The following is a 23,759-nucleotide window of genomic DNA, read 5'->3' as shown; positions in this document are numbered from 1 at the left end:
AAATATGAGAAGAAACTTGTTCCTGGTGAGGGTGGCAGAGCCTGGCCCAGGCTGCCCAGGGAGGTTGTGGAGTCTCCTTCTCTGCAGACATTCAAACCCGCCTGGACCCCTTCCTGTGGAACCTCAGCTGGGTGTTCCTGCTCCATGGGGGGATTGCACTGGGTGAGCTTTCCAGGGCCCTTCAACCCCTGACATTCTGGGATCCTGGGGTCCCTGCACCCCTCCTGTGGTTCTGTGTTCTGGGACCACCCCGTGCGGCCGCATGGAGAAGGAACCGCCCCGCTCCTTCCAGTCGCCCGCTGATTGGTCGAGCGCCTCTGATTGACGGCTGATCCCTCACCCGGTGGGGGGCGGGCGCTTTGCGACGGCGGCGGCGCTTGACGGCGACGGCACTTGGCGGCGGCGGGGCCGGTGGCGGCGGCGGGTCGGCCATGCTGCTCACCGTGTTCTGCCTGCGCCGCGACCGCAGCGAGCTCACTTTCTCCCTCCAGGTGGACGCCGACTTCGAACTGCAAAACTTCCGGGCGCTGTGCGAGCTGGAGTCCGGGATCCCGGCGGCCGAGAGCCAGGTCAGGCCCTGAGCACGGCGGGGAGGGGCCCGCTCGTTCCCCCCCGCACCCCCGGGGTCCCCTGGGCCGCTTCCCCTCAGCAGCTCCCGAGGGCTCCGCCCCGCCCGGGCCCCGAGTTTGGGGCTTATCCTGGGTGGGAGGGACCCTCCTCACACTGACCTTTCAGTTTTGAGGAGAAACGCGTCTTTTTTTCCCTCAAAACCCTCTCTTTTTTTCCCCCTCAGGAGAGGGTTCCGGGTCTCTGGTGACTCGGTGTCTTACCGGGGTCTCTCCGGGAAGGATTCGGTCTCTTCCCGCAGTGGAGCTGAAAAGGACAAAAAAAGGGTTCTCTTGAGTTTTTCTTGAGTTTTCCGAGGAATTTGGAGTTTTGACGAGGAAGGATGTGGAGGGAGAGGGAGGGAACCGGCGGGGGCCCCGTTGTCCCCTCAGACCGCGGGGAACGAGGCTGAAACGTTGAGGAAAAACAAGGTTTATTTACCCTCTCAACCTGCTGCGGGTGTTTCGGGTGGAAAGGGCGGATTGAGGCTTTTCCCCCCATGTTTTTCTTACAGGTGGGGGACAGAACGGTGCGTCCCCCCTGTTTCCCCAACCAAAATCCCCCTCCAGCCCCAAAAACTCGAGACGGGCCGTGGCGTGGGGGGCGCTCCCGTCCGTCTGTCTGTCCCTCTGGGTTTCACTCACTGTTTTGGGTTCAATGCACTTTTATTTTTGCAATTTCTACCCATTTATTGCCGCGTCGCCGGACGGGGCGATGTCGGCTCTGTGTCTGCCGGCTTGGCAGAGTTTGTGGAGATTTGTGGTGACGGCTTTTGCTCCCTGAGCCTTTTCCCAGTCGAAATTAATAAAGTATTTTTCCAGTCGAGCGAATATTAGTCAGCGGTGGGAAAACGGCTCCACTGGCCACGTTCCCTCGCCGAGCAGGTTCCCGACACTTCACCCGCGGCGTTTTGCTTTTCCCCTCTTTCAAGGAGCCTTTTATTTGGGAGTGGGAGGTCAGTCTAGAGAGGGCAGGAAGAGAAGATTCGGATGAGGTGGATTATCCTTTAAGGGAAAAATAAAATCTTGATTTTTGGTAAGTAGGATGAGAGAAACCACATTAAATAAAGGTTCCTATTTGCCCTGTGTCTGTCACAGCACCCAAATTCACCACCAGGAATGGGCACAACTCCATGGTCACATGGAGTGTAAAGTCATCATGGTCAACTTTGTCCCCCTCGTGTCACCTGCCAGCTCTGGGTGTGTTTTAGGATAATGAGGGGTCACGGATTTTCCTGCTTATGTTTTGCCAAGAGTTCCCTTCCTCTGCAATTAAACTGCTGCGGCGTTTGCAGTTTTATCAGTCGCAGGTACCGGGGATCAGCGCTGTGCTTCTTGTCACCACCTCTGCGTCCCTTCTGCTCACCCATCTGCTGTTTCTGCAGCATCTCGCTTTATTTTCACGTTTTCTTACTGTGTATTTATTGTTTCTCTGTCTCTCCTCTTTCTACCCAGTGTTTGTGAAGTGTTTCGAGACCTTTGTGGGGAAAAAGTTCTAAAATTAAAGTTATCAGTGAGGCAGCTTGCTGTGTAGAAGGATTTTGTGGGCTCAAACCATCCTCCACGAACTGGCAGAATTACATTTACCCAGTTTGCTGGTTTACTACTGCTCTTTACTGCCATGTTTCCATAACCAAGGTGCGCGTTGGCACAAAAGAGAGGGTGAATTTAATTGTCAGGGTTGTGCAGGGTGGAGTAAACCACAGCTGTGCATGGGGGAGGGTTAATCCTGGGTTTATTTTCTGCTCTTTGGGGAAATTAATTGGGGTGGAGGTGAGCTGGGGGGCTGGGAGGTTTCACACGGCAGGGAGGGCAGCGCGAGATAACAGGGACTGGCTGCCCTGATAAGAGGAGCCGGGCAAGCCGGGGGAAAATAATTCTCACTGTGGTTTCCTCCACGCACCCAGACGGTGGCGTTTATGGCGAGGGGACAGATCCCTGCGTTTTTCTGGCAGCACTGTTAATTCCCTTCGTTTCTCTTTCTCTACGTGCGCCTCCTGCTCTTGGCTGGAAGACTTAATGGGTTCTGAATGCGGGTTGATTTGTGGTTGCTGGTGGTATCAAGCACCCTCGATGGTGGTTCTGTGCTCCGTAAGGATGTTCGACCTCACGGCATTGTCCAAAATGCGGCCGTTGTACCGTATTGGTGCCCATCCCTGCCCAGCTCACCTCCAGAAGAACTGGTACGCGGCCGGTGTGTGAGCTCGCTTACAAAAATATGCTCCAAACCAGACAGAACGCAACAAAATTACATCAGTTTAACAGCAGAGCAGGGTGGGTTGAAAGCACATCAAGCCGTGCTGCTAATGGATGTAGAGTGAGCGCCGGGCACTTAATTCCTTGTCGGAGGCGTCACGGCCGAACGCTCATAAATCCAATCCCAGCCGGATGAAGAGGTAAAACCTCACTTAAACAGATTAACTTGGCTCTTCCTGCTGTCTGCACGGGGAAGCTGCCGTTTCAGATTTGCATGTGCGGTTTGGATTTATACTGAGCTTGTTTGCGGGCAGCGGCGTTAGAGTCAGTGGTGCGTCCGGTAACGTGAGAGGGTGCACGGGGACTCTCATCGTCACAAAATGACCTTAATTACACCGGTAGCATCTTGCAAAGCATTGGAGTAGACACCGCGCACCTTACTGCAGCTTGTGTTTGCTTTGGAAGGGACCCAGTCTGGTGCAGTCCCGCTGAGCTCGTTAAGCGTGTTGTTAATGAGAAGGTAGGATGCTCGTGCTTGTTTCTCTAATTCCAATTGCCATTGCATGTGGTTCTTATTATTTTCCTTTTTCTGCCTTGTTTTTGGCACCACCTCTGATGATGAATCTCCACTTGGAGCGGGATTCTCTATAATATTTCAGGGTTGGTGGAGTGAAGCAGTGAAATTTGTAGTGTTTTCCAGACCTTAAGACATGTAGTAATTGGGTTTTTTGGGATATTTTTGGGGGATATTCATATTGCATCTGCTACTCGTGATAACATCGGGTAGAGCCAGGGCTGCGAAAGCTTCTCCGAGGCAGCTTTGCCAGTCCCGACCTGCGGCAAACCTGTTGTTGCTGAACCAGCCTTTTCCAGACCCGCAGGGAGACGCGGTCTTGCTAAACCGAACTGGTAAACGTGAAATTTGATCTTACACCGGGCAGGTTTAGGCCGAGTTCTCCAGCTTTGGGCTCCTGCCAGCACTGGGAGGCTGCTCAGCCCATCTGTCCGGGCTTGTTTTGCTCCCGTAAAGGCGCAGGAACCTTCAGATACTATTTCTGGGAACTTTTATTGCCATAAAGCACCTTTTTAATTGATTTTATTTCTTTTGCTTCCCTGTAATTTAGGACATTTGTAGCTATTACAGGTCTGGTCTTAACAGAAATGTTCCTGTGGTGATTACTCATTTTTATCTCAATATGTTTTCATGTTTAATCTGTGGACCCCTTATTAAATCAGGTTATTGTGACGGAAAATGGTGTGGCTTTGTGTTTCTATAGTCAGAAGAAGTTAATTCCCTGTTGTGGACTAACTGTGATTTCAGGAGTGATGTCTTTGGGTGCTGAACATCAGAGTCTCAGCAGAGTTGTGTCAGTGAAGTAGACTGGAAATCACTGAGCTATCCATTGAGGTCCCCGTCAAACTGGTTATTCTGGGGAACCGTCTTGTGGGAAAAGGCAGAGGGTTTACCAGAACACTTTCCTAACAAAATGAAAGAGGGGCAAAACGATGTCAGCTTTGTCGCGCTCTCTCCCTGACCAGATAGTCTATGCGGAGCGGCCTCTGACGGACAACAACAGATCTCTGGCCTCCTATGGCTTGAAAGATGGGGACGTGGTGATTTTGCGGCAGAAGGAGACGGTGGAGCCGCGGCCCTCGATCTGCTTCCCAGGTGAGTTGGGGCTGTGCTGCCTTCTGCTCTGAGCACCCAAATGTCTCAGTATTTATCGAATGCTGGTGTCAGTCTCACTAGGCAAAATATTTAGGAAGCAGGGTGGGCAGGGATGCTTTTAAAATTGGGTGAAGGGTTTGTTACTGAATGTTTTTTTATTTTTAAGAAAGGAAATACCACTTTACTGTTTTTTGGGGGGGAATACAGAGAAGGTGAGGAAGGTAACTGCTTGAGAACTGCAGTTTTTGTAAAGGTATGCGAATTCTCATACAACCACCAGTTCCCTTCCCGCTGGGTGTCAGTGGTGCAGTAATTCGCAGCCCGTGCAGCTCAGACACATTAACAGGCTGTCGCGATGTGCGACATCGACGCCCCTGAATCTGCGCTGTGACAAATTCCCGGAGAAGCTGCATCTTAACAAACCCAATCGTGTGGACACGCGAGAGGTTCCTCTGATGGCGCCCGAGCGCGGCCCCGCTCCTCTGTCCCGCTTCTGCAGTGCTTCCCAGCAAACCTCCGCCACAAAATATCACTGGAAAAGGAGGTTCCGCTGGTGGAGGAGGGTGTGGAAGCGTTGCTTGAGGTGCCCATCTTCCTGCCTCAGCTGGGGAATCCATACCTGCAATGCAGGTCTGCAGAAATGTTGCTTTTCTTTAATCTGAGAGATTCAGAAGTGCCTTAGAGACACTGGGTTTAGCTTTGCGAGTGCTCTGTTTGCTATTCACATCCGCGAAGCTGCGAATAACTGTAGTCTGCGATGCAGTAAGTGCATTTCGGAGGATAAAAAAACAGGCCAGATAGAAGGCTGGACCAGTGACATAAATACGTGCGAGCACTCCTAACCCAGTAACCTGAGCACGTGGCCGTGCTCCCGGCACAAATTCACAGAATCCGGTCTTAATACTATAGCATTTAGAGCGGCTCATCCTTCCCGTGTCTTTTTTCCACGATGTTTTTCTCAGAATCCCAGAACGTGAGGGGTTGGAAGGGCCCTGGAAAGCTCATCCAGTGCAATCCCCCCATGGAGCAGGAACACCCAGCTGAGGTTCCACAGGAAGGGGTCCAGGCGGGTTTGAATGTCTGCAGAGAAGGAGACTCCACAACCTCCCTGGGCAGCCTGGGCCAGGCTCTGCCACCCTCACCAGGAGCAAGTTTCTTCTCATATTTAAGTGGAACCTCCTGTGTTCCAGTTTGAACCCATTGCCCCTTGTTCTATCATTGGTTGTCACTGAGAAGAGCCTGGCTCCATCCTCCTGACACTCACCCTTTATATATCTGTAACCATTAATGAGGTCACCCCTCAGTCTCCTCTTCTCCAGCTCCAGAGCCCCAGCTCCCTCAGCCTTTCCTCACACGGGAGATGCTCCACTCCCTTCAGCATCTTGGTGGCTGCGCTGGACTCTCTGCAGCAGTTCCCTGTCCTTCTGGAACTGAGGGCACAGAACTGGACACAGTTGTGAAGCACTGACGTCTCTGACTTCTTTTTCCCTCCAGGTCTGCCGCGGATCGACTTCAGCAGCATCGCGGTTCCGGGGACGTCCACGCAGCAGCAGCCGCCGCCAGCACAGCGCCCGCGGCCCTCGCCCCCCGATGCGCCTTCGTTCCCGCAGGGTCTGGACAACCCGGCGCTGCTGCGGGAGATGCTGCTGGCGAACCCCCACGAGTTGTCCCTGCTCAAGGAGCGCAATCCGCCCCTGGCCGAGGCTTTGCTCAGCGGAGACCTCGGTAAGGCGGGTTTTTCGTCTGTAGGAGGTGGTTTGAAACCTGGCTTGAACTCAGTTCTAATAAAAGGCGGCCACGGGTTTTTAACTAGCTGGGACGTTCGCTGCCGGCTCATTGATGCTGATAAAAGGCGCCTGTTGGGAGCACCCGAGGCAGAGTTCCTCTCCTAACAAGACTGTTTCTGACAACTTGGACGTATTTCTCTTGCTTGGCTTCTTTAATCTCCTCTGTCCCCTACTTTGAAATACCAGCTGCACAGATAAGTTGAGTTTCTGTGAAGACCAGTGGCTCAGCTCCTGATTTTTATTCTAAGACTCCTTGAGTGCTTGTTTTCCAGTAACGGGGTGTTTGCTGCAGCCCAGCACCCGCTGAGACCTCGACAGCGCAGGACGCTGTAAACCCAGCCCTGTCCCTAACGCTTAGCTGCTGCGGAAGCGGACGTCAGAGGAAAAGAAACCAGCAAACAGCCTCTTCAGGGAGCTTTTCCAATAGAAATAGTCATAAATATTTAAGTCTTTGTTCATCTTGACAGCGTTTTCACGTGTTTTGGGCACAGTTGAAGCCCTGTCGTGTGTCCTTTGCTTCCTCTATAGTTGAGAAGCTCATGTTGGTCCCTCGTTCTTCATGTGCCAAAAGCTTTGAACTCCAGTGTCTTTATAGTGTGAGAACAGAGCGGTGGTGTGGGCAGCAGAGGATGCGCTTCCAAACTGCCGCAAGACCTTTAGTTAGGAAATAAATCCCCTTGATTTTGGGGAAATGAACGGAGAGGAAGCGCTTCCGGCAGGAGACTTTTTTTCAGCTTCCAAGGTTACATCCTAGAGATTTCTCTTGATTAAAGGAAGCCAGAAAGGAACCGGCATGGATATTGTCAGCCTGTTTAATTTTTTAATTCTGACTTTAGCTCATAACCACGTCCTTTGCTTTTTCACGCCTCTGAGTGCTGTGTCCATAGTGCAGGAGAGAAGTTTTTCCCATCACCATGAGCTGATGTGCTGCTGTTGACACGGGAAACAAGAGGTTAAGCCCAAGACAACCAGCACTGGCTCATCTGCTGATCTGTCTTGTCTTGTGTGCATTAAACTTGGATTCAGGTGTGTGTTCATAGTCCCAAATCACCACAGTGAGAAGGGAGTGGGGTTTGATCTGGTCGTGTTTCCGTCGTTCTGTGCTGCTGCTGTCGCAGTTTGGGCACAGATCCAGCTGAGCTCAAATACACACACAGATACGTGTCGTGTGACTGTGCTGGATGCACCGCAAGTGCTTGAGAAGGCACCTGCTGTACAGAAGCCTAATTTATAAAAACAAGCAAACAAACTCAAGAAAACATTCCCAGTGTCTTCCTGAACGTGTAACAGCCTTTGAGCCAGAGCGCTTCTTCATGCCAATTACATTTCTAGAAGCAAACCCACAACCTTCTGTGTTTACAGAACTTAATTTATTGCCAGGTCTTTTTGGAAACGTTTTCTAAGCAGGAAAATAGGCAGAGGCCATCCAAAAAATGGGGATCTGAAAACTGTGTCCTTAAACACCAAGTAGCTGTCCCACCTGGGACGTCTTGATTTTGGTGCTAGGAATTCAGCTTTAGGGATTGTAATGGCTCTGTCTCTGCCTGTGTTGCTCGAGTTCAAAATAAGTTTTGTTGTTGGCCGTTTTATTTCTTACAGTTTTGCGTGTGCCCTTTGCTGGATCTGCAGAGTGTTATTTTACTGGGGATTGCTGAGTGTAAAACGTGATGGATTTTGCAAACTGTTCTTGTAGAAGGGCCGTCATACCCAGAGCTGTGAAATCTCCCTTCTAAATACCCATGCGCTCAGGCTTCTCATTTTAATTGTGCAGTTCTACAGTCCTGATTTCTGCTTTGGGTCTCATTTATCTGCTGATTTTTGCAGCTGTTTTTTTATTTTTGAGTATTGTGCAGCGATTCTCTCTGCAATACAAGAGTCAATTACTGTTTTAATGGCACCTCTTTGTTTTCAGTTTCCTGTTCTTTCCATTTTTCTTCTCTATAAAAATGCATATGCATTTGATTTGATCATATGCATATGGTCTGATTGTGCTGAGTTTGGGTACCAGGCATGAGGAGAAGGAGCTCTGTCCTGTTGCTTTTCATCTCAGCGGGTTCCCAAGTTTGCCGCCGATCCCTTGAGGCCCGTCGGTGCTGCTTTCAGAGGAAGCCTGTGTGGCTGAGTCTACCCCTGAGTGCACGCTGGCATCAAAAAGAAGAGTCTGCTCTGCCAGAACTTGATTTGTGAGAGTAATTTCCAGTAAAAAGCTTTTCTGTCTCTCCTTGTTACTGCAGAGAAGTTCACCAGGGTGTTGCTGGAACAGCAGAAGGACCGAGCGCGGCGGGAGCAGGAGAGGATCCGACTCTATTCTGCTGACCCTTTCGATCTTGAGGCCCAGGCCAAGATAGAAGAAGACATAAGGTAACAAACCAAAGTCACTTGCAGGCTTTGGACGTCTTCACGGTGCTTTTTTCCACCATCCATGGTGCTTTTTCTGGAACAAGAGCACTTGTGGGAAGCGCTTGGCCGAGATCCTCTTGAGAGGCGGCACTTGGGTGCATGGGGCGTGTTTTGAACCGCAGAGCTGGGCCTGTGTTAGTCTCAAAGCTGAGCTCTGTTAGTCTCAAAGCTGAGCTCTGCGCAGCAACCTGGCGTCATTTCTCTCTCCCAGCTGCTGCTGAGATTTGGTTTTGTGTGCTGCTAATTGTTTGGTGTCTGTGGCTGATTGCAGACTCTGAAGATCGCTCTGTCAGAAGAGATGTTCTGTAAAAATACGTTCTGCTCATCAGCGCACGCTCCCTTTTGCTGTCATCCAAATGTAATTGCGTTAGGCTTGATTTCTTAAATGGAGTGATAAATCCTTGAGTCAGAACATGACAGGTGCTTTTTTTCCCCAATAAAGACAACGTCTTTGTGATACAGGCGCGTAGTTGATCAAAACCGAAATTAATTTGTGATAAGAGTCATTCCTGCGTTATGACTGGCAAGGTGTTGGTGCCGGATAAATGCTTAGCTCAGCAATGCAGAAAAATATACATTTGTAGATAGCGAAACATTGCTTGGAGGCTTAGGAGCACTTTCCTTCCTCCTTAGACAAGGTGACAGATAAAGGCGATGTGCCCAAGGCTGAGGAGCTGCCAGTGAACAGTTTGGGCATCCAGCAGTCCCCAGATTTCACACCCCAATTAGTTTCTCCGAACTCCTTGCTTAATTAAATGTGCTGTGTCCAAGGCTGCTTGGGAGCTACTGTGAGCCTCAGATTTTTTGGAGACACACTTCAAGTGTATCTTGGGTGGAGAGTCGAGCAGAGAGAAAACAGAATAACGGTTTTGACAGGAAAACAAACTGAAGATTAAGCACTGTATATGTACACGAAGTGGGACTGGCAGTGGGTGCTTTAGCTCCCAAGTGGATGCCATTGCCTTTTTTACCTTCCTACCAAGAAACCACATCTTGTGGGAAGGCTCCTGCTGTGTAGAAGATGGGTAAGAGCACAGCTTGGGGGTGTTTTCCCTGCTGAGGCAGAAAAATGGCATCAAAATTGGAAGCTCTTTCCCCTTTTTGGTAGATAAAGCTCTTTCGGATGCAGTCGCTACACGGACCCATCACTTCCCAGATCACTGTAGGGGCTGTGATGGGCTCTCTGAAGAGTGTTTCTTCTGTAGGCTTGAATTTGCAGCAAGGTCTTGTGCTCTCGGTGTTGAGGTTTTGCTCATCTCCCTCCCTCCCTGTCTCTGGAAAGGAGAAAGATTCCAGGGAAACATTGGAGGATTTAAACGTTCTGCTGTGTGGGATTCCGGCGTCGTAGCTACTGGCAACATCTCCATCGTGTGCTCTCAGTGCTGTGTTTTAGAGTGAGTAATCATGAGGCAGGTTTTGTGCTCGCGAGTTCTCCAGGTTAACTCTGCCGTGACAGCTTTGTCGCAAACAAGGTCGCCTGGCGCCGCAGGGTGAGTTAGGCAAGGAACAGGCTGCTGGGAGCCCCTGGGTGTGTCTGGATTAAGCCTAGGTCATTCCGCAATCCCCCTGCTAATGAAGCCGACTCTGGCTGTAAGGTGAGCTGCAGCAGGCGGGATTACCTCGGCTGTTTGTAAGTTGGAGGGATGCTTATATGGTTTGACTGATGGAAGGTCTGATTTTCCCTTCTCTTAAATTCAGGCAACAAAACATTGAAGAAAACATGACGATAGCAATGGAGGAGGCCCCCGAGAGCTTTGGCCAGGTGGTGATGCTGTACATCAACTGCAAAGTCAATGGACATCCAGTGAAAGCCTTTGTTGACTCAGGTGAATTGCCCCTGTTTTTATCTCTCTCTCCACGTTCTCCTTTCCCTCACTGAGACAGTAAATGTTCCTTCTAGAAGTTTTCCCCAAAAATTCCATCATAAAACACTGCACTACAAGATTTGGAAACCCGAGAGCAGCCTGGGCGTTGTTTAAAGCGAATGGAGCGAATTATTGAGAGAAGCAGCGCGTGTGAGTGCTGGAACACCTCAGGTCAAGGCTCCTGGGGGAATTTCTGGGGCTCCGATGCCAGAAAGGTCACGGCCACGTGTCTTATCTCATTTTACACGAGGGGGATTTCACAAGCCTTTAATTCAGTGCTTCCCATCCACATCCTTAAAGGAGAAATACCTGGGGTTATTCCAGCTCTACAGTAAATGTACTTTACTATTCAGTGCTGTTCTGTGTGTGCACTGTCAGTTCAATACAGCAGAATTTATGCCCTGTGCAGTTTCCTGATGCAGGCGGCTTTGTTTCCCGGCTGCTGAGTGCAAGATTTTAAACCCTTCCCGGAGAGAATTGGAATTTGTGCTGAGCTGTTGGGATTTAACGCTAATTCTGTCACTGGTAGGTGCCCAGATGACCATCATGAGCCAAGCGTGCGCCGAAAGGTGCAACATCATGCGGCTGGTGGATCGGCGGTGGGCCGGCATCGCCAAAGGCGTGGGGACGCAGAAAATAATCGGCAGAGTGCACTTAGGTAAGCGCTGGCGTTCTTTGGGCAGCTTTTGCGGCACTTTGACTGCATTTCCCACAGTCTTGGCACCGAGGAGTATCTGGGTTAATGCTGTAATTGTTAGAAAATCCCGCGGAGGAAAAGAAAGGAATAAAAGTGCATCTGCAATATGTTCGTTTGTCTCGGGCGCAGTACTCTGGCTTCTGTCTTGTTTAATGCCTTTTAAATGGAATTGCGTTCGCACTTGAAGGTGAGGGAGCGCTCAGCTCGGAGGGTGTGTTCGCTCTGAGTGAAGAAAACAGGGCTAATGTGAAATAATGTGAAACAGCAGGATCTTTCCTGTTCTGGGTGGGATTGTTGGGCGGTACGAGTTGCTCAGGAAGGGTTCCAGTGCAGTAGAGTGTTTCATATTCCTTGGGAAAGAGAAGGTGCTCTTGTGCGGGTTTTCTGGGTGAGAAATTGTCCTTATTATCTGTAAAATCAAGTCTTTTCACTGTGATTTCTTCCTAAACTTGTACTCTAACAAGCTCTATGCAGCTCCTCTAGCTTGGAGGGTTAGATAAGCTGCACTTAAAGCTCTAGAGCAGGCCAGCTTTTAAAATAATTAACTACCTGAGGCTGTAGTCCCCAGGGTTTGCACAAGGCCAGATTTTCTGTGACCAAAACAGTACGTCGGGGCTCCGGTTTCACATTACCCAGTGGGTTTGGTGCAGATGGTGACTCGTTGCTGTTGTATTTCAGCTCAGGTCCAGATCGAAGGGGATTTCCTGGCGTGTTCCTTCTCCATCCTTGAAGAGCAGCCCATGGACATGCTGCTGGGACTGGATATGCTCAAGAGGCATCAGGTAATGAAACCTCTTTTGAAACAGTTCCTGGCTCTTCCAAGTTAACTGCTCAGTGCAACATAAATGCAGATTTATTAGGATTTTTCTGGGGAGAGTTAATTGTGGATTTTCTTCCAGCCAGTTATGAAATAATTAGATAGGCTGCACACATCATGGATAGCTATAGGGTGTCTGGCTGCTCCCACAAGTTTTTTGCTCTCATCAAAGCCGCTTAGAGCTTTCTGACCGAATGATTTATTACAAATTAAGTAATATGGAGCCCTTCGCTTATAGCTGGTGCTCTTGGCCCACTCTGCTTACTAGCTGTTCCCGTCGGAAACGGATCATTTAACTCATTTCTCCTTCTTTTCCGGGAATCGCCTGGCTCTCGCGCAGACCCCTGATGTCTCCATGCTCTTTCGCAGTGTTCCATTGATCTCAAGAAGAACGTGCTGGTGATCGGCACCACCGGCTCGCAGACCACGTTCCTGCCGGAGGGCGAGCTCCCCGAATGCGCCCGCCTGGCGTACGGGGCCGGGCGGGAGGACGTGCGGCCGGAGGAGATTGCGGACCAGGAGCTGGCAGAAGCAATACAGAAATCCGTAGAGGAAGCAGGTACTGGGAAGAGCCCGCTTGAAACATTGATCTGCACTTGGTTTTTGGGCTGTCTGTCCACAGTCCTCTTTTCTCAGCTCCGAGGAAATACAGTTTAATACAGTATCAGCGAGTAAATCGCGGAGAGAAAAAGGGACTTTATTCTCATGGCCTCTACCTTCACTTCTCCCTTTCTGTCCAGCAAAATCTGGCTGCATGAAGGCGTTTGGTGGTGCTCGCTGTTATTTTCTGTGCTCCTTACAACTTCTTACCCGCTCCGCTTTCTTGGTGTGAGATAAATGGTTGTTTCCAGCAGCCGTCACCTGCGTTGAGCTGTAGTCAGGGACGTGGTTGGGTTGTGTGATGTTCTTGCGGCTTTGTGGAGCCTTCCGCAAATCTTGTTCTTAATAGCTGCAGCCTATAAGAATAGAGGAGCTGCAGCAGTATGTGCAAATCTCCGGACAAAAGTTCACGGCGATTTGTAGAAATGGTGCTGGTTCAGCATTATTTCCTTAGAATGGCGCTTGCTTGGACGGCGAGTTGCTTCTCTTGCTGAAGGTTGCTGTCGCTCTGCGTTTCAAAAGCAGCAGCTGAATTCACATCCCGATGTGGATCATCAGCGTTAAATGTGATCTGCAAAGGGAATTTCGCCCTCCCCGTAGCTTTGTTCCCTGTGCCTCTGGAATCCGTGAGCTGCACAAATGCCAACAGGGACCTGCAGAATTCACTGAAGTGGAGGTGCCCAAATAACTGAAAGCCAGACTGTCTGAAACACAGATTTGCTGTTTAATTCCTCCCTTAACTTCAGCGTATGCTTTTGACTAAAGGAAAGCTTCGTGATTTTCTCCCCCGCTATTACAGTGAAGCTGTGAAGACCTCACCTAGTGTATTCCTTCTCCAAAACTTTTCAAGATAGCGTTTTAATGCAAGTGTTTTATAGAAACATTTGAGTTTCACTGCTAGGTTTTCCTCTGGAAGCACTCGCTAACATTCTGCTTCCCACACACATGCGAAACTCTTTGCCAGGTCCTGTTTAAGCTGATAAAGTTGAGTTTTTCAACATCTTTATTGCTGCTTTTTTAAGACTCTAACACGCTCATGTTTGAAATTGAAGTGCAATAACCAGATTTAACCATAGATTTATATATATATAACCAGTTGTAATGCACTGAAATTTTTCTTTAACACTTCCCAGTTGCTGCTTGATAGTCCAAAGAGTTTCTTGCAAATAATGAAGTTATTTACATGAAGGGGAGCACAGGGCTGCACTTATTGGTCTCTTTGACCAATTTTCTTCCTTTCCAAGAATACAGGTTTTCCAGAGGTGCAAATCCATCCTGGGGCAGGCCTGGCTTTAAAGAATCAGCAAGAAATGGTTTACACATTTGATATTTAAAGCCACATTTGAATGGTTATTAACTTAAGTTGCAGCAAATAGAAACACAAACACAGATTCGACATTGCCCGTCAGGTTTTGGCATCACGAATGGTCGGACTCGGTACCTTGGGCTCATGTGTCCTCACAAAACCGGGCAGAGAAAATGTGCACATGTAAATATTAGTTCTTCTCCTGATAAAATGTGAAGCCTGGGTTGGTTTTTGCAATTTCTCTCCATTTTGGAGGAGGCTTTGCAGACATCATGGTTGGATTTAGTTCTCTGCTGAAAGGATTAAATAAGAAGTAAACGTCTCGGCCCAAAATATCAGAGTCTTTACAATAACAGCATTTTAGTCGAGTGCTTATAATGAAAAATGCCTAAACTGGCTGGAATCAAAGCTGCTTGTGTGCCAGCGCAGTTCTAAAGGGCACGTGGCTTTCTCCAGGCTGAGCAGCAGTCGGATGTTTCCCGTTGATGCTGAGCCCCGGAGGAATGTAAAAGATTTATGAGAATAGGAAACACATTTGGTGTATTGCCTTAATGCACAGAACCGAGGTGGGGCTTGTTTGGATCGACGCTGGGTCGGTCTCGGACATACCACAAGCCCCTGGCCCACAGGTATTTGTTGGCTATACGCTAAGGAATCAGAATATTAACATATACCCTCTTCAAACTATTACTTACTTCCAAAATTAGGTGGTAACGGGAAAACCGAGTGAAAGAACAGGAGAGGGAGAATGTAACGCAGCCCCGAGGAAGCTCAGCTCCTCGCAAAGCCCCGTGTTCTTTCACAACAGCTGCAATTTTTAGCTGCCTTCTGATAGATGGTACAATAAGAATCGTTGCGTCCATCTGTAGGTTATTGAAGTTCTCCTTTTGAATGCACCTGGATTAGTTTTGAGCTTTATTTAATCCCCCCAAGCCTCGGCGAGGCTCGTGATTTCTGTCATCTGACACGCTGGTGTTCCAACACCTGCCCAAAGGCAGCCGAGGTGATGTGTTTTACTGCGATTTAGAACCTCCACGGCCGCTTCATTTATTTCAAAGAGCTTGTTCTTTTCTGCTAATACACGTTTTCCCCAGCGCCTCTGGGAAACTGAGGGATTTACAAAACTGGCAGCAAAACTCCAGTTGTTTTAGGAGGAATTGTATTCTGTACACAGCTTTTCAGCCAGGCAGCCTCTCTACAACAAAACCACCACATCCACGGCTCAGGCTTTTCCCGGTGTAGCGAGGGGTTTATCCCTGACCATGGGCTTTGTGGAGGAGAGTTTGTTCATGGATCGATGTCCTTGATGGGGCTGGATCCAGCTCCTGTCGATACCCCAGAACGAGGATGACGATGGCTCTCGGAAGGGTGATGCTGAGCACTTGGCTGAACAGCAGCTCCTGCTGGATAAATCACTGCAAATCCTGATGCATTTGGCTGATCAGACCCTTATTATTGATCCACACAGTCAAAACCACAATTCTGCTTCCTCTTTGAAGTGTTGGCTTGTGAGCAGAGAGCGTGAACATAATCCTACCGCGTAGAAACAAAAAAAGATCCCTCTGCTTTTCATCCGTATCCTCACAAGCCTCTTTGCCACCCTTAGGAAAGGCGAGCAGTGTGGAAATCCGCAGGGTAACTCTGGCTTTTCTAATACTCCAGCGTCGCCAAGTTGTTGTAGCTGCGTGAAGAGCAGATGTGTGGCCAGCAGCAGGGATTGCTCTGTGCCATGGCTGCCGTGTTTGAGAGCAAAGCCTATCGATCAGACCCATCGCAGCCCGTCGCGCACCGGTTTTATTTAACGGAGAAGAAGAGATGAGTAGAAAAAGGTGGATTTCTGCCGTGTAAAGGAAATCCTGGCTGTACGTGCGGTTGGCTGTGCCCCAGTACACCTGTGAACAGAGAGAGATTTCAGGTAGAACAGTGGTTGATGTTGAAACCACTGAGTTTGAAGGCCTCTGGGAAGGGGAAGGAGCTAATGCAACAAATCGTGCAGCGCAAAATCCCGATTGTTGTTTGGATGGCTGCTGCTGGGCAGAGTGGGGTTTTAATGGCAGAACAGGCAAAGGTCACATTAGTGATTCAATGAGAGCTGATACATTAGCAAGATGAATTCAGTTATTTAATCTGGCCTGACAAAAAGACCCAGTGTTTGGTGCTGCCGACAGAGATCTGAAATCCATCGGAAACAGTGAGCTGGGTTTGATTTCCGGCTGTTTCTTCCCTTGCTTTGCTCTTCCCAGCCCTGGGCAGCCGTTCCTTTCGGGGATTTCTGCCTTTCACGCTGGGATCTTGAGGCTTTTGCATCAAGCTGATGTTTGCTCGCCTGCTCCGCCGGCCATCGCAAGGCAATAGCTGCAGGGAACACAGCCTGAGAGTTGCGATGCCCTCTTCATTCTCATTTCAATATCTTCAGCCGTGCGGAGAACAAACCAGAGCGGTGCTAGACACATGCCTCGTGCTGCAGGTATTTTATCAGGAGTGTAGTATCACCCACGGGCTGCTCTGCGGCGTAGATAGTACAGAACAGCCTTTAAATTGTTCTCCGACAGACTTATTTTGATATAACGAATCCAGGCCAGGCTGGACGGGGCTCTGAGCAACCTGAGCTGGTGAAGATGTCCCTGCTCATGGCAGGGGGGGCACTGGGGGAGCTGGGAAGGTCCCTCCAACCCAAACCATCTGTGGTTCTCCAAGGGGCTCCCGCTGCTCGTGCGCTGTCCCGACGGGCCGTGGGGAGGGGTCGCAGGACGATGACCGTGCATGCGGCATGCTCTGAACGCTAACCCCAGTGTGCTGTGTTTGTTTCCTAATCCAAACAGAACGTCAGAAGCCTTGATGCATGTAGTGTGTGTTTGCTGCAGCTGGAGTGGGCCACAGACCAGGTATTTATCGCCAGCGGTTTATCCGTTTTCGGTACTACAGTGAAAACTGATTCTTGTGTCTCCTGACTACTTTTTTTCTTTCTGTCTTCCGTTAGAGAATAGTGACAAAGAAACTACCTCACTGGAAATGCCCTCATTACCAGCTTCTGATGGGTTTCAAAATCCAGTCCAGTCTTCAGGACTAAATTCCAAGATCTGTAATCCCACAAATCAATTACTTGATCGTTCTGTCTCTGCCCCTGCTGCAATTTGCTCATCCGAATCTAGCCTCGCAGAGCCCACTGATCCTAGAGCCGCCAAGTCTTTTGAGTCTCCAACCGAATTCCAGATAACCCCAGAAGAACAACATCCTCTCTCATTACAGCATCTTTCCAAGAGCGCTTCCTCGGCAAATAACGACCCTTCTCCCCAGCCGGGGGAGGTAACCTGTTGCAATCCAGCTTGCCTTTCACAGAAGACACTCAAAGACACATTTATTGCTGACAGTCGAAAGGAATGTAACGCTAAAGAACAAGACCACCGTCAGGAACACCCTTTGGAAGTGACAAAAGAAAAGAATTTGGCTGACGCTGAGCACGGGCAAAATAAAGATACGTGTCTGTCTTCAGAACAGGAGCAAAAGCATGAGCTTCCCATAGACCATCAGGCATGCGAAGAACCAGAGAAGGAACATCTGGAGAAGCAAATCGAGACAACTGACCCAGAAGCTTCTGTTGTGGAAGAAGCCGGCCAGCCAGAACGTCCTGCGGAAACGAGAGGAGGTGGCCTGGAGGACACAGCTCTGTCCAGCGTGAGAGGGAGTATCCAAGCATCAGCCTCCCGGAGCTGCCCGCACGCGGAAACCTTCATGGAAATAGATGTCGTTGAGCAGTCTGTAGCTGGAGCGGGCGAGCAGAAGCAGCAGGCTGAGAACAGAAGTGTGTCCAACCCGAACTTGGACATCTCTTCCATGGAGGTGGAGTCGCTGAAGCCCGCGTCCTCCTCAAGTGATCCGCTTGCCGCCGGTGACGTCCCGCGGTCCAAACGCACTAGTGAAGTTCCTGACAATTATAACGAGTTGTCTGATTTGGCGGCTCAAGACAACTCGTCCCCCTCCAGCACCCGCCAGCTGGACACGGATGCGGGAAGACCTTCCGAAGAACCGTGTTTTTGTCTGGCATCAGCCTTGAAAGAGCTTCACAAGCTCTTGATCATCAGTCGGAAAGGAGAATGTAAAACCCTCGCTTCTGAAGACGTCCCTCGGCTGGAAGGGGTTCACCAAGAGCCAGCGGCGCAGCAGAAGGACCTTTCTGAAGATGAGCAGAAAGGTTCAGACGCAGCCGACCAGGACCAGAGCTGTTCCTCCTGTGAGGTGAGGTCTGAAGCTGGAAGAGCAGAGGGGAAACAGTTTTGTGATTCTGGTGCAGGAAACATCAGCGCTGGGTCTCCCGGTCACGTGCCGTCAGCTCTCGGAGAAGGTGCTTTAGAGATTCATGAGTGTTCGGCTGAGAGCGATTTGGTCGTGGTGAATTCTGCAGCGACATCTGACCAGCAGCAGAGCTCTGAGCAAGCGGAGGTTTGGGCAGAAGGTTCTCAGAGTCCGACTAGTCCGACTTCAGAGGAAAACGCACCTGTTTCCTCTACGTGTGCTTTGGATGGAGATGCTCGGAGCCTGTTCGCTGGAGCAGCCGGGGGAAGCAGCAGCTCTGCAGCTGAAGGGCCGTGGCCGTCGGGTGGGTGTGAGGAACCGCGGCTGCGCCCCCGACCCGGCTGTGCTGGACTTTCCTCGGCCGCTTCACCACCTGCTTTCCCTGCGGCCGATGTCGATCGGATCCTCGGCGCCGGTTTTACCACGCGGGAAGCTCTCGAGGCTTTGGAACAAGCGGATGGAAACGCCGATCTGGCTCTTCTCATTTTGCTAGCCAAAAATATCGTCGTTCCTACGTAACTACGGAAGAGGTAGCTCACGGGGGTGCTTTTTCTTTCAAAGGACATATCTAAATTACACATCGTAACATACAAACAGAATGTTGAGCCAGATTTTTTAATTATTTACAGCCAAAGTAACTTGTCTCTTCTGTTTCACTCGTTAGATTTGGCCTTTTCAAAGAAAGAAAACGTCCTAGCATTGTGTGGACAGGCTAGCTTTTAATTATGCCTACTGGATTAAAATTAGTGGTTTTATTTAAATGTACAATTTTAGAATAAGCTCCAATGTTACGAATAAAAAAAGCAGAAGCCATTGCGGTCACTGCCCTGTCCGGCGCGAAGCGAATTGACCGTGCGCGTGTGCACGGGCCAGGAGGCGCCCGCAGGTTTCCGTGTGGGGCGGCCACCAAATGGCGCTTGTGTAAATGGACTTGGTGGATTTGCACCGATTTTTAGCTCTCCTGCGCTTTTGTAACCCAATGTCCAGCTGTGACACTGAGGAAACTACTCTTGGCAGCTACTAAAGGTACGTAGGTGCCCACAGACATGTAACACTTTGCGAGGGGGTTGTGGAGGGGGATTTTGGAGGCGTGTGTTTTGGGTGTGCGCGGCAAAGGCTGATGCCTGTTTTTGCCAAACCCTTTGATGCTCTTGGGCCAGTGCGTTCAAGTTTACAAGGTGGGGATAGGGGATAGAAGAAGGGAAGGGATAGAATTTGGTGCTACCAAACCTTCGGAAGTGTTTTAACTTATTTGAAGATGTGCTGGGATGAATCGTAGGTGGGGAGGGAAGGGAAAAGGAGTTTTATTTTTTCTAGCATTGCCCACATTGTGTTTTTCCCCCGTACAAAACAAGCTCAACCACTTCAAGGCAAAACCTTAACGATGAAATTGTTTAACAACCCAGCCATGTGTTATGGCTCTTAATCCCCCTCTACCCGGGGAAGAACGAGCTGTGTCCATGGCTGCGTTCTCTATGCACCGAGCGGGGATGCGACCAGAACGAAGAAATCAGCTCTGCAGAGGTTGATGTGGATGTTCGGGGGTGATCAGGCTCTCAGCTGCGGAAACGCAAACTGTGGGAAGCCCGGGTACTAATGTAATACCTCTGAAAGGGCCAGGGCTCCCCAATAGTGTTTATGAAACAAATGCACTGACGTGGCTTCTGCTTTAGAACCATCGTGGCCTTTCGGGGAGTCCCCGTGAGCAGCTCGCCGAGGCTGTGCTGCAGGAAGCCCTTTCCAGATGCTTTTTTGGGGGGATGAACTACTTAGCGATGGCTCTGCAGAGCCCCAAAACACTGTTGGGGAAGGAAAGCGTGGCTGAAACACGACACCAAATTTTAAGTAGGAACTTTTACGTTGTCCCGCTTACAAATCACAGAATTCGTGGCTTTGTGTCAAGTGTTCATCTCGAATTTTCTGCTTCGAGCTAAACCTGAAGTGATGGACCAGCAGCGGCTGGAAATAGGTTTTGTTCATGGCTTTCGTTTGTTGTTATTGTTGTCTCAGGCCTGTGTTCCTGGTGTTTTGTTTTCCCTGTTGCTTGGCAGGTTTGTTACATGTACGCCAGGCTTTTTTCATGCAGGGTGGCGTTGACAAACAACAGCAATTTGGTTTCAGCTGTGAACCTGCAGGAGTTTTTGCTGTCAGGGAGCGGTGGCTGTCAGGGTTTTCTTGGGTAGCCAGGAGATCCTTTAGAATAATGAAGAGCTTTAAGTCATTCCTGTGTTCGAAAGGAGCTTCTGCGTGAGCTGTGAATGTACCAGCCAGGCCCGTGATGAGCAGCAGGTGTTGGATCCGGGCATGCGTAGGAAAAACGGTGCTTGGCTGTTCGGGAGCCTCTTGCTGGAGCAGCATTGAGTAATTCCCTTCAGGCTCTGTTCAAAATGAGTTACTGAGGTGAGGCTTTATGATCTTCACTGTGCAGGTGGTAAGAGTTACCCCTGCTGGAGTTCTTCTTAATATTCTTGCAATGAGCACCTCAAATCAGCGAAGATCCCCTGTGTAACGCTTGGCAGGTACAGTGTCATCAGATCTCTCTCTAGGAGCCTTAGGAAATGAAATATATTAGACCCATTCCCATCTGCATCTGGTTCACTATCAAAAGCGCAACAAGAATAAAGCTCCCGGCTCTCGGATCCAGAGCATCCTCAGTCTGAATGGCCAAATCGGCTCCCGATTTCACGCCACGGGTCCCAGCGAGGTGGTCCTGGAGCAAACCCCGGCCTGGCACGTCGACACGAGAGCTGAATTTGCGCCCTGGGCCTGCGGGTTCGTCTTCTTGAAGCATCAGATGTTAACCGTCCAATGTTAGACCCTTTTCCTATTTACACTTTATGTTTTTAGAAGCAATTGCTTATCGCTAAACGAAGTACCGCTGCTTTGCACCAGGGTAAAGGCTCTAGTTTTACGGCCATGTTTACTTGGGCTGCGTATAGAGAATATATGCTAGGAAAGCTTTAGAGCATCAACCAACTTGCTTCAATGCTCAGTTTTACTCTTTGTCAAAGATGATTTTGGAAGTCTGCCCTTCTGCCATAGCTGTACTGAAGCATTTCTCAATAGTGCTGGAATTTCCTGGGTAACTTCCTCAGAACTGCTGGAAACAAAGCCCGAACCCCAATTGATTGATACCTGTAAAACCCTTTTATCAAGTTGGTCCAAGCCTGGTGATTTAAATCTAATTTCAGAGCCTTGCTGCGTGCTGCTTAATTAACGAACAAGTTGTTAGGAGCAAGATTTATGTTGGAGAAAATCTGGGCAGTGGTGAGTATTTGAGGTTAAAATAAAATGGACTAGAATATGTATTTAGCAAATGCTGTCTAAGAGGCGTCTCCTGTTTTAACGTGCGTGTGTCCTCTCTGCCGTACGCGATCCCTTAACCGCTCTCTGTGCGTTCCTGGCCTGTGAAGTGGCAATGTTTCTGTGTTCTGCTAGAGCCGGCCATACAGGGAACGCCAAAAGTCAGGTTTCCAAGGAGCCGCGTGCCCTGGCCTAAAATAAAGCTCTTCACTCTTCTCCTCCTCATCAGTGCTCCAGCGTACTAACATCACATCAGCTTAGCAACATTATTGCGGTCTGAAAAGTCCATCAGTTTCCTGAAGCCGCGGTGGTCACGGCTCTTGGTTTCTGGGATGTATTTTTGTCCTCTCGCTCTTTCTATACGCGAAGCTCTAGGTGAGTTTAGAGGTGATGTGGGGTGAAATACCGACGTGAAAGTTTCTGGGCACAGATAATTGTGACAAGAGGAGGAAATATCTCCTGGCGATGGTCCTTGGCACGTTCACCTGCTGCGGGATTTGAGCTGTGTTATCCTGACAATCTCTGCCTTGTTGCTACGTATGTTCACCTTTTCACGTATGTTCACCTTTTCACGTATGTTCACCTTTCCACATAGACACTTGGTCTCCAGGACTGTTAACCCCGTACCTCCCAGATGTGTGCCCTTCTTTCTGTCCTTGTCTGTCCCTCTTGCCGTCTCCTTTCCTCAAAAGTAGCAATATCTAAGTGTACTCGCTGAATGCTTAACTTCCAGATAAGTTTTCTTTAAACCACTATGCCGTTTATGAATAAAAGGAGGAACAGATCCCAGAGGTTTCTTCACCAGACTTGGACTTCTTGCCAAACAGCTTCCCCAGCACGTGAATTCAAAGAGGACAAATCCTGAGGTATTTTTACCTGCATCTCTCAGTAATCAGCTTGGGAAATGGGGTCGGTTTCATGTTCATTCCCTTCGGAAGCGTTCAAGAGATTTCTTCCTGCACTGTGTAGGTGTAGCTTAGTCCGCGATCGGAACGCGTAGCGGTTCGGGTCGCTCTTCGATGCTTTTTAGCTTAAAGAGTTTTATGAACTCATTTAAAGGAACTTGAGGGAATCAATACTCAGGAATCCTAAAGCTGGTTGCGTTTGTGTCATTTACTCTTCTGGGCTGAACACGCCGCGGTTGTCCCCGCGGTGGCCGAGGGAGGAGAGCGGTGTCAGCAGAGAGCGGGATGTGGTTCTGCCCAAAGTAATACACACTTGATTCTTTTTATTTTTATTTCTTTTTAATATTGGGGGACTGTTTATCAACAAAATCGATGTGTAAAAAATTTGATATTTAAAAAAAAAATGAATAAACACTTTATCATAATGTTGCTTGATTAGTCTGTCTGTGTTTCTGCGGTTGGTTTCTCTGAGGTCACCATCGCTGCGCTCAAACCCTTTTATTGCAAAGCCAATAGAATTTCCTTAGTGTTGCTATTTCAAACATAATGAGGAGAAATCTCTGCTAAAATATAAACACCTCATTTCCAGCCAGATTAGGAGATGGTTGGCTTGATTTTTTTGGAGACATCCGATCCCTAGAAAGCTCATGAGAGTTTTAGTTAGAAATAACTTCTCTTGGTGTCAGTTGACAGATTTGGAAAGCAGGAGCTGAGGATCTTCCTCTGAAACTTGTGGCACAGTCAATGAACCCGAAGTGCCGCATTTGCCTCATGGAGCAGCGATTCCTTTTCAAACCCTGTAAAACAGACGCACTTTTCCTTGAGACGAGCACTGAGTTTTCGACCACTAAATCTCAGAAACGCAGAGAGCGGAGACGCCCAAAAACACGAAGGGTTGTGAATCGGTTGCTGTGACAAAGCACTTTTTGGACAGCGGGTTCCTCCTCGTGTGTTCAGAGCTCTACACGTGATGCTGTTGTCACTACTATAGCCAAGTTATTTTGTGTCATTAAGGCAGGTATTAATTAGGAGGGCCAAACTGCATTTTGCGTCTGCTTTCAGGTTAGGGAAGGCTTTAACACCTGGGCTGCTACTGCCCCGTGCAGCGTTTTCATTTGACCAAAATAAAATGTTTGTAGTTTCTTCTGGGAGACAATTTAAGGACTAAATACTCTTAAAGTTTGAAAACTATTTTGAACGCTTGGCCTTGTCCTTTCTTCTTTACAAAAGTGGTATTATTTTGGTGTACAAGTTCAAATTAGCACAACCATTAGTGTGGTTCATGTTTGGGATTGTCCCAGGCTGAATCGGGGCAT

The 23,759-nt window shown here is 49.2% G+C and overlaps 1 protein-coding gene across 2 annotated transcripts; it reads left to right on the top strand.

Annotated features, from left to right (window-relative positions):
• The first annotated feature begins 367 nt into the window (after positions 1–367).
• LOC136111327 (protein DDI1 homolog 2) lies at positions 368–22,872 on the top strand. Of its 2 annotated transcripts, XM_065855413.2 has the most exons (10): positions 371–569; positions 4,341–4,470; positions 5,965–6,195; positions 8,492–8,618; positions 10,356–10,483; positions 11,052–11,180; positions 11,898–12,001; positions 12,406–12,595; positions 16,765–16,827; positions 16,923–17,060. In XM_065855413.2, the coding sequence occupies exons 1-9, from the start codon at positions 432–434 to the stop codon at positions 16,779–16,781; spliced, it is 1,194 nt and encodes a 397-aa protein (XP_065711485.2). In that variant the 5' UTR covers positions 371–431; the 3' UTR covers positions 16,782–16,827; positions 16,923–17,060. The 2 variants fall into 2 exon arrangements, with proteins under 2 accessions (XP_065711484.2, XP_065711485.2); XM_065855412.2 differs by lacking the exon at positions 16,765–16,827 and having other exon boundaries at positions 368–569; positions 16,923–22,872.
• Positions 22,873–23,759: the final 887 nt, after the last annotated feature.

The sequence above is a fragment of the Patagioenas fasciata genome, chromosome 23 (assembly GCF_037038585.1).
Source record: "Patagioenas fasciata isolate bPatFas1 chromosome 23, bPatFas1.hap1, whole genome shotgun sequence".
Lineage (NCBI taxonomy): Eukaryota > Metazoa > Chordata > Aves > Columbiformes > Columbidae > Patagioenas > Patagioenas fasciata.
This window is presented reverse-complemented; position numbering and strand designations above follow the sequence as displayed.